Below are 8391 nucleotides of genomic sequence, written 5' to 3'. Positions count from 1 at the left end.
CAATCTGGACATCATGTAGTTAACTCTTTCCACCTGGTCAGGTTTCAGTATCTATAAGACAGCTCACAGGAAATGGCTCAGAATATTATCTATAGCCTTTGAGAAGGAACTAAAGGTCCTTGACTATGCTTAATGACTAAACTATTATAATTTGGTCTCCTTTGACTGTTTTCCTTCGTTTCTGAATTTTTTCACTTCTCTGATTAAACTTATTCTTTGGCTAAAGTTTTTCCACAGACAAAAGGCAGGCAGAGGACATGGGGGACAAGTACCATAGGGTCCTGCTCCGTTTCACTGATAGAATTTTGGACAATGGGAGGAAAAAAAGATTTTTTCATTCTTGTTTTATTACCATGGCTTTTCCATCTTCTGTCTGACAGTGGAAGCAGGATCATGTAAAATGCCTTACTGAAATCAAGAAATGGTTCTATTTAAAACTTCTGAAACACAAAGAGAGATAGCTAAAGCTTTCTTCTATACGCAGTGATTGCCTTCTCCACCTCTACTCCATTGTTACTGACATGCTGAGGGATTTCAAAATTTCATAATTTAACTCAGTAGAGTTCAGTACATTTAATATTGGTTATCCAACATTTGTTTAAAGGATGATGTGATCAAAGCTGTATCTGAATTAGATACTAAAACGGAAAAGCTGGTTTTATAGTCCCTGCCACTGCTCTCTAATTCTCACTATTGTGCCCAGTAAAAGCATTCTCACCTCCTACCCATTCCTTCTTGTGCAGTTGTGGTTGACTTCTTCTCATGCTTTCTCTGTTTGGGTGCGGAGGTATCTCTGTTCACTGAGCTTAATATGGGACAACAATGTTGCTCTCCTTCCAATGGCTTTATTCTGTGCTTTCTTTTCTAAATCCTCCAACCCCTACACCCCTTCCTGGACCATTTCCTACTCATGACATTAAGAGGGTTGATCATTGTATACTTGCAGACAATCCCAATTCTGACATGGGCTCCCCTGAAAAACTCTATTCTACATCACCTCTGTGATTTTCTTTTACCTCTACCATGGCTCATATTCTAGGAAGACAGCCCAGGTGGTGGTCTTCTCTGGTCTTTCCTGGACTACCCTGCTCTTCCTTAGCCACCCCCTTCATTGGTTCTGCTGTCTCCCTTAGACCCCCCAGACGTACCCACAGTCTGTCTAGAAAGAGTTTTAGGATGCCTTGAAGGCAGCCAGCCCTGCAGCAACAGATGCAGACTACTATCCAGCTGGTTCTCAACCATGAATTCTCTTATTTACATATCCATTTATTTAAGGACAATATTCATACATCAAGGGTAATCATCAAGAGTCTGTATTGTTGCTTTGCTGGGACAGAATGGTTAGAATAGAGAAAGCATCCATGTCGCTCTGAGACTTCTATTCCTGGTAATGCAGCTGCTTACTGGGGCTTCACTGTTGGCACTTGAAGATCACAGTCCCTTCCTTTCCATAGGAGACCAAGAGAAAACAGAGTTGGGTGAAGAACCCTCAGCCTAGAGTCTGAGGTGTAATTTTCCTGCTGCTCCCAGAGATGCCTGTTGGGCATGGTGGGGCTGTGAATTTAGAAAGAGGTTCAGAGATGCTTCTTTTATCACTACCATGGGATGGGGATGCTGCTTTTATTACCCTCATTTGCCCTGAGGGCCCTGAGTCCATGTGACTTTGCCATTCCTCCAGTCCTCCTTTGAGTTTCGAAGGTCTCTCTTCATAGAAAAATACAGCCCCGTGTCCACTGCAAACAGGAGTCCCATCACCAGGAGGAAAGTGATTTGGTGCCAAGGTGGAAAGAATGATGAGCTGGATGGTGGACTTTCTTGACCTAATAGGAGAAGCAGAGGGATGAAAATAAAATGACATTTGTTGAGGCAGAAATTTGGAATAAACAGTGAGGTCATCAGTGGAAAGTCTTTCTGACACCTGATAAGAGACAGATTCTAAGGAATATGGGGGAGTCTGGCGGAAAGCCATAGCTTGCTCCCACTGAGCCTGGGTCTTAATGCTACCTGAGCAAAAGTGTTTTCATGGTTGATGGAGGTATGTGACATAGTGTTGAGCAAGGTAGGTTGTAGCTGGGTTTTGTGTGAAATTATGAAAGTAGTCAAAGTTTAAGTTGGTGTGAGAACACTATTTCTTAATTCAGTAACTTTCTCTTATGTCTCAAAATAATACTCATTGTTTTTACCCTGCTAAAGGAAATCTAAAAAAAAGTGAACCATTGAAATCTGCTACTTACCATCAGAAAATTGATAATATTTCTTTATCACGGCTCAGTAACTAATAACCCAAAATGGAAAGAGGTAGAATTTGCTTGTTCTCAACCTCTTAGCCCTTAATATTGTTATTTTAAAGTCATTCCTCACTGTAGTCTATAAACTGGTAACATTAGAGTGGATTTTTAGTCTTAATTTTTTTAACTCTTAATTTTGATTTAATTTCAAACTTAAAAAAAGGTTACCAGTAAAGTATAAATAACTCTCATATATTCTTTACCTAGATTTACTAATTGTTGGCATTTTGCCCCTATTTTCTTTATTATTTGCTTTCTCATTCTCTATTTGAGAGTATTTATTTTCAATTTAAATTGTGATAAAGTTATTTTTTATACAAATTATGGCACTGTTTTGTTAAAATCTCAGAAGATGTGTGGCTATCTTGCTGTCTTACTACATGTAAATTGCTTACAACAAACATCTTAGTCTGATTATAGGTGGAAGTTTTGTGAAATTAGGAAGTCCAGGAGCACCGTGGCAGGGGATCTCTGACCCTGGAGGATGGTACTACAGAAACTGCAGATGTTTTCTAAGTGACTTAGTGGAATTCAAAATTCTGTCATAGGACATTGGCGCCTGTCCAATCCTTTCATTTTATCTAGTGGTTCAGTATACAGGCTTTGAATCTTTGGTGTGCCCTTGGAGACACATTAATTACCCCCCTCCCTTTTTTCCACCTCAGTTACTTCATCTGTAGAGTTAATATTACCGATCTCTTAATGTTGTTGTGAGGGATTATTATGATCATCAGACTAGTTGCAAGTAAATAAGCACTCAGCACAGTGTCCAGCACATTGAAAGATGCCCGATAAATGTCAGCATGTCTTTGTTACGGAAGTGGAAACTGAGGTTTAGAGAGTCTAACTGGCCACAGTTACATGGTTAATTAGCAGCAGAGCCAGAACACAGGTTATGGGTTTTTCTGTGAGAAAGTGAAGCGCTACTGCCAGCTTCGCTTTTGGCTATGACTTGAGGTTTGGAGGGGAAAGGAGAACAGGTAATGATGGGCCAGCATGATAGAGACAGATAACATTATGGATATAGTTTGAATGAGGTGAGTAAGGACAGGCATATTTATGGGGGAGGAAATGTGACTTCTGCACCTGCTGTCACATTGCAGAGTGAATGACCCTTGTAAAGAAGTCTGTGGAATGGTCAGCAATCTCCTCCCAACTCATCTTCCCAGTGTGAATGCAGAGTCCCCACACATGGTGCTCTGGGCCCTTTAGATGTGCTCTGTACATCTCTTACCTTGAACAGTGACGTTCATAGCCTCTGAAGACTCGTTTTTACTCCCGATAATCCCCCTGCAGAAGTAGGAGCCACTGTGTTCAAGTTTTGCTTCTGGAATGTAGAAGTCAGAATTCTTATAAGAAAACTTCTTGCCTTTGCCATTCTGGAAATATTGAACCTTTAGTACAGTAGTTTTCTTCCAACTGTGACACTTCAGCTCAATGGGCTCCCCCTCCTGGACCACCCACCGAGGGGCCTGGAGCAACAGCCAGCCTGAAAGACACAAAGAGAACACAGGCCCAGGAAGCCTCAGCCTTCAGTGCAAAGCTTTTGTGAAGGGAGGGGATGCTCACAACCCAGATCCTGGGGGATGATAGAAAGCCAGACTGGGAGCCATCCTTACATAGCTTTTTTTGGGAAAAAGCCAACTGGGCCCTGCAAGAGAACTCAAGTCACACCAAGAACTTTTGTCTAATGGTGGAGAGGGAGAGACACACACATGGTCAAAACATAAGGTTAGAGCATAGGGTCTAAGTGATGAGGCAGGTGAGAAGCAATTTGCAATATCCTTAATGGCTACACTTCGATTTGCTATGGCAGGTAATAAGGAGCCATTGTAAGTTCTAGATCAAAGAGTAAAAATTGTATTAGAAAATGATGATTTGCCCAATTAAAGGAAAGGTAGACTTCAGAAGGAATGGATAGTTGTAGGAATATTGGAAGACTGTTGCAGCCAGTCAGGAAGAAGGTTACTCAGTGGCCACAGGAGTGGCTGCAGAAATCATGAAGGAGAACTCAATATAAAAGTCAGGGAGGGGGGACTTCCTGGGTGGTGCAGTGGGTAAGAATCCGCTTGCCAATGCAGGGGACATGGGTTTGATCCCTGGTCTGGAAAGACCCCACATGCCATGGAGCAATTAACCCCGTGCGCCACAACTACTGAGCCTGTGCTCTAGAGCCTGCAAGCCATAACTACTGAAGCCCGGGTGGCACAACTACTGAAGCCCGTGTGCCTATAGCCTGTGCTCCGTAACAAGAGAAGCCACTGCAATGAGAAGTCTGTGCAGCGCAACAAAGAGTAGCCTCCGCTTGCCACATCTAGTGAAAGCCTGCGTGAAGCCAAAAAAGAAAAAAATTAAATTAAATCTTAAAAAAAAAAAAAGTCAGGGAGGGGGGAAAAAAAGCATGTGTGGTAGTGCTGATGGTAATTTGTGGTTTCTGAAGGGCCACAGCATCTCAGCAAGGCCATCTTCATTACTGAGCACAGCCTCTGAGAGAGAGAATGTTATGTCACCAAGATACTTGTTTTCACAACTGCCTTGCCAAGTAACCAGCCTCCACACACACAGAGAGAACTTGAAATTGTGGTCAGGAAGTTGGCCTGAATAATTTTAAATGATATTGCATAGAAATTTTAAAGTGACATGAGAAAACATTCATCAGACAATGTTAAGTTAAAAAGACAGAGTACAAAAAGTATGTATGCTCAGAAAAAAAGAAAAAACATGGACCTAAATATTAACAGGGGTTACCTATGTAATCATATATGTATATATATGGTCTGGTTTCTTTGGGGGGAACATTCTTATTCCATTCTGGCTGTCATGGACTCAGTGAATGTCCGTATGTACATTCATTAAACTAACATTTTATTGAGCACTTACTATGTTGTGCAGACTGGGGATACCCAGGTGACTAAGACAGATCAAAGAATCTGTGATCTAGACATAGAACTAATTACAATACAGTGTGATAAGTGCTACAACAGGCTATGAACAAAGGACTGAAGGACCAAAGAGAACGGAACAAAGAAATTCTGCCCAAAGAAAGTAAGGAAAGCTTCTCAGAGAAGTAGATAAGCGAAATGGGTCCTAAAGAATGATCAGGAGTTTGCCTGCTGAAGTTAATGCTCTTGGTCACAGTTTAAAACAGTTCTCACTGATTAGACTTCTAAAGTCAGTTTGTAGAGCCAAGTTTAAGACAAACTAATAACTACCAGATATGACTTGTCTGTTGCTTCCTGTTGGTAATTCCCCATTTTATTTGGTCATAGGTGGCCATCTATCTCTCACCTAGCTAGATAATAGACATTCCTCTTTGTAGCTCTGTAGACTGAGAACCATGTCAGCTAAGTGACACAGTCAGGCAAAGAAGCCAAGAAAATCAGCTTCAGATTCCGTGGAATTCTGTTGCAGGTCCACCTTCATTAGGCCCTCCTTCCCCTCCAGACTTGTTCCACTCACATGCAATATACAGATGGGGCAGCCATGAAAATAGAGTCAGGCTTACAAGGTGACGCTGCAGGTACCGGGCTATGTGGTGTGATTTCAGGAACACCAGGAGAGATCTCTGCCTCCAAAATACTTCTTCTACTTGCATCTAATGAGTGGATTCTGTTAATACACAAAGACTTTGATTCCATGATGAATATGCAGGCTGAATGTGTATATATATCTCTATTAGGAGAGATATCACATGGCCAAATTTATGCTGAAGTGTATATTTTGAGTGTGGCATTAATGGGAAGAGAGAGATAGATATTATGGTAAATTAGGGATGGCTTGTGGGGTAGCTTAGGGCATTGTGTGTCTGAGAGTGAGGAGACTGAGGTCCTAAAATGGATTCATTAATTTATTCAATAACTATTATTGAGCATCAGTGTCATGTCCTGACCTTCAGATAACACCATTCATGCTGTATGTATTCTATGCGAATGTTGATTCCTGGAATTGTGCAGTGCAGCAGCCCTGTAGTATATGCCAGGCTTTGACTTTTTACCTAAGGCCTACTTATAGCTAGGACTACAATTCTGATATAATTCAGTAGGACTACAGATCATCTCATCTTAGTTTTAAGCCCCAGGAACATCATCTTCTGGTGCTTCCCAAGTCTTTCAGGGCCTCTTGTTTTACCATTTATTGGTGATTTCCCTTTTCCCCTTCACCTACTCACCCATGTAGACTTTTAGCTTCACCGGGTCACTGAGTGTGGAGAGGCTTGTCTGACACTTGTAGTCTCCACTATCCTCAACTTTGGCATCTGTGATGAAGTAGCTGGAGGCCTGGTTTGAGATGAGAGTCCCATTGTGCCACCACTGTGTGGAATTGTCTCCAAGACGGTAGTCCCCCTGGCACTTTAGAGTCACTTGGTCATTCGTGAGCACCCGGTCCCATTGAGGGTCTAGGAGTACCACAGCCTTTGGGAGATCTGCCGAGGAGTCAAGAGAATGTAGATAAGGGCAGGGAAATGAGCCAACCCTACAATGGCATTCCCAGGGAGGCTCAAAACCCATTGCGAACCGAGAGTTGGCAACTCAGCCTTAGCATAGCACTCAGTCTGAGCATATTGGCTTGGAGAGGCTTGGCCTTCTTCTTGGTCTCTCTTTATCTTGAGCAAAATTGGCCAGAGAAGCATAGGGCCAAGCCCTACTGTGTTGGGGGAATTACCCCTGCCAACCCCACATCAGCAATTTCCTATGCAAAGAACATTTCCTAATACCCTGTGGCTATTGCACATTTACATTCCTCACTTGACCCATCCAAGACCACAAAGGAAACTCACCAGCTTGCGTGCCAGCTGAAACTGTAAGAAAAAAGAGTGAAACGAATATTGAGTAGCAGCTGAGATCAGGGTGACTGGAGTGTGGAGTGAGTTTAAACTCCCCTGCCCACCTCTGCCCTGGGAGGCCTGTGTTCCCAAGAATCAAGATAAATATAGTGGATAGCTCTCCCATTGCCTGTCCTCTGGTCTCCAATGTCTGTGCCTCCTACTACCTTGTCCACCCAAACCAATTTTCAAGGCCATTCCCTTACTCTGTGGTCCCCGTTCGAACTCCCAGATTAAGGGTACAGATCAAATATCCCTGAATCAAGCCATAAAAACAACCTCACCCCAAGTCCCCTGGAAAGGGAGGAAATTAAAAGACTTAGGAACACTGGAATGTGAGAATGGAAGAGACAGACCTTCAGGACCATCTAGTCCATACTCTTCAGTTTATAGATAGACAAACTGAGACCCAGAGGGGTGAAGTAACGGAGACCTCACGTCCCCCTTCATCTCCTGATTATGCCCAAATCAGGTCCAGCAATTCTCCACATCTCTAACACTTGAAGCTTTGTCCTAGAAGCTAAATCTAGATCTATAGACATGGTAAGGGGTCCTATCCCTTGGTAGGGGTCTCATCCCTTGCCTGAAAAGGGATGTCTGCTGAACCCAGGGCATCTTGAGCTCAACTGCCAGGCAGGGTGATTCTGACTTACCTAGAAGCAGCAGAGCCGTTGGTGGTAGCAGCTGCCACATGCTGTGCATTAGAGTAGACAAGTCACCACAGATATCAGAGCCCTAAGGGGACCTAGTTGACTTGAAGAGAGGAAATAAACAGCCTTTCTCTCCACCCCTCAAGCCTATTACTCATCAGTTTCCTTTTCTGGAAACGTCATTTGATTCCTGAATCCGAACTCTGACAAACGAAACCCCACCTCTCTGGTTTGGATCCACCCGGTGACACGAACAGGACAACAGGACCCTGGGAATGAGACTCAGTAAGGAGGACATTCCCTGAGGGAGTCTCTTGTTCTACCTCAAAACTTCTCACTCTCCTGCTTGGCCCAGACCCATCTCCACCCAGCCAGAGCCTGCATACAGAAAGCAGTCATTTAAATCATCAGGTCATTAGAAGTGTCCCTCACCCCAATATTATCTCCACCAACATTTTCTTTCAAAATTGGAAATGCATATGCCTCTGGGATCTCTTGCTAACCCCTTAGTGTGAATTCGATCATGAGATTTACATCCTCTATTAAAAGAAACACAGGCAGTGGGAGAGAAATGGGCTCTGGGAGGAGGAGTTACCACTGAAAGGTTGGAAGGAACACAGAAAAGGTGGAA

The 8391-nt window shown here is 43.0% G+C and overlaps 1 protein-coding gene across 1 annotated transcript; it reads right to left on the bottom strand.

Moving 5' to 3' along the window:
• Positions 1 to 1245: 1245 nt before the first annotated feature.
• FCGR3A (Fc gamma receptor IIIa) lies at positions 1246 to 7885 on the bottom strand. Its single transcript, XM_081256642.1, has 5 exons — positions 7764 to 7885; positions 7066 to 7086; positions 6457 to 6711; positions 3523 to 3777; positions 1246 to 1820 (listed from the first exon to the last, which is right to left on the bottom strand). Exons 1-5 carry the CDS (start codon positions 7810 to 7812, stop codon positions 1630 to 1632), a joined length of 771 nt encoding a protein of 256 aa, XP_081112768.1. The 5' UTR covers positions 7813 to 7885; the 3' UTR covers positions 1246 to 1629.
• Between the last annotated feature and the right edge of the window lie 506 nt (positions 7886 to 8391).

The sequence above is a fragment of the Mesoplodon bidens genome (assembly GCF_964165515.1).
Source record: "Mesoplodon bidens genome assembly, chromosome: 2".
Lineage (NCBI taxonomy): Eukaryota > Metazoa > Chordata > Mammalia > Artiodactyla > Ziphiidae > Mesoplodon > Mesoplodon bidens.
This window is presented reverse-complemented; position numbering and strand designations above follow the sequence as displayed.

Excerpts from the sequence above, each read along its gene's own strand:
- FCGR3A (XM_081256642.1), bottom strand. The coding sequence starts at position 7,812 with ATGCACAGCATGTGGCAGCTGCTACCACCAACGGCTCTGCTGCTTCTA. Across the intron at positions 7,087-7,763 it reads AACGGCTCTGCTGCTTCTAG|TTTCAGCTGGCACGCAAGCT; the intron begins GTAAGTCAGAAT and ends TTTTTCTTACAG. Across the intron at positions 3,778-6,456 it reads GAAGCTAAAAGTCTACATGG|GCTGGCTGTTGCTCCAGGCC; the intron begins GTGAGTAGGTGA and ends TGTGTCTTTCAG.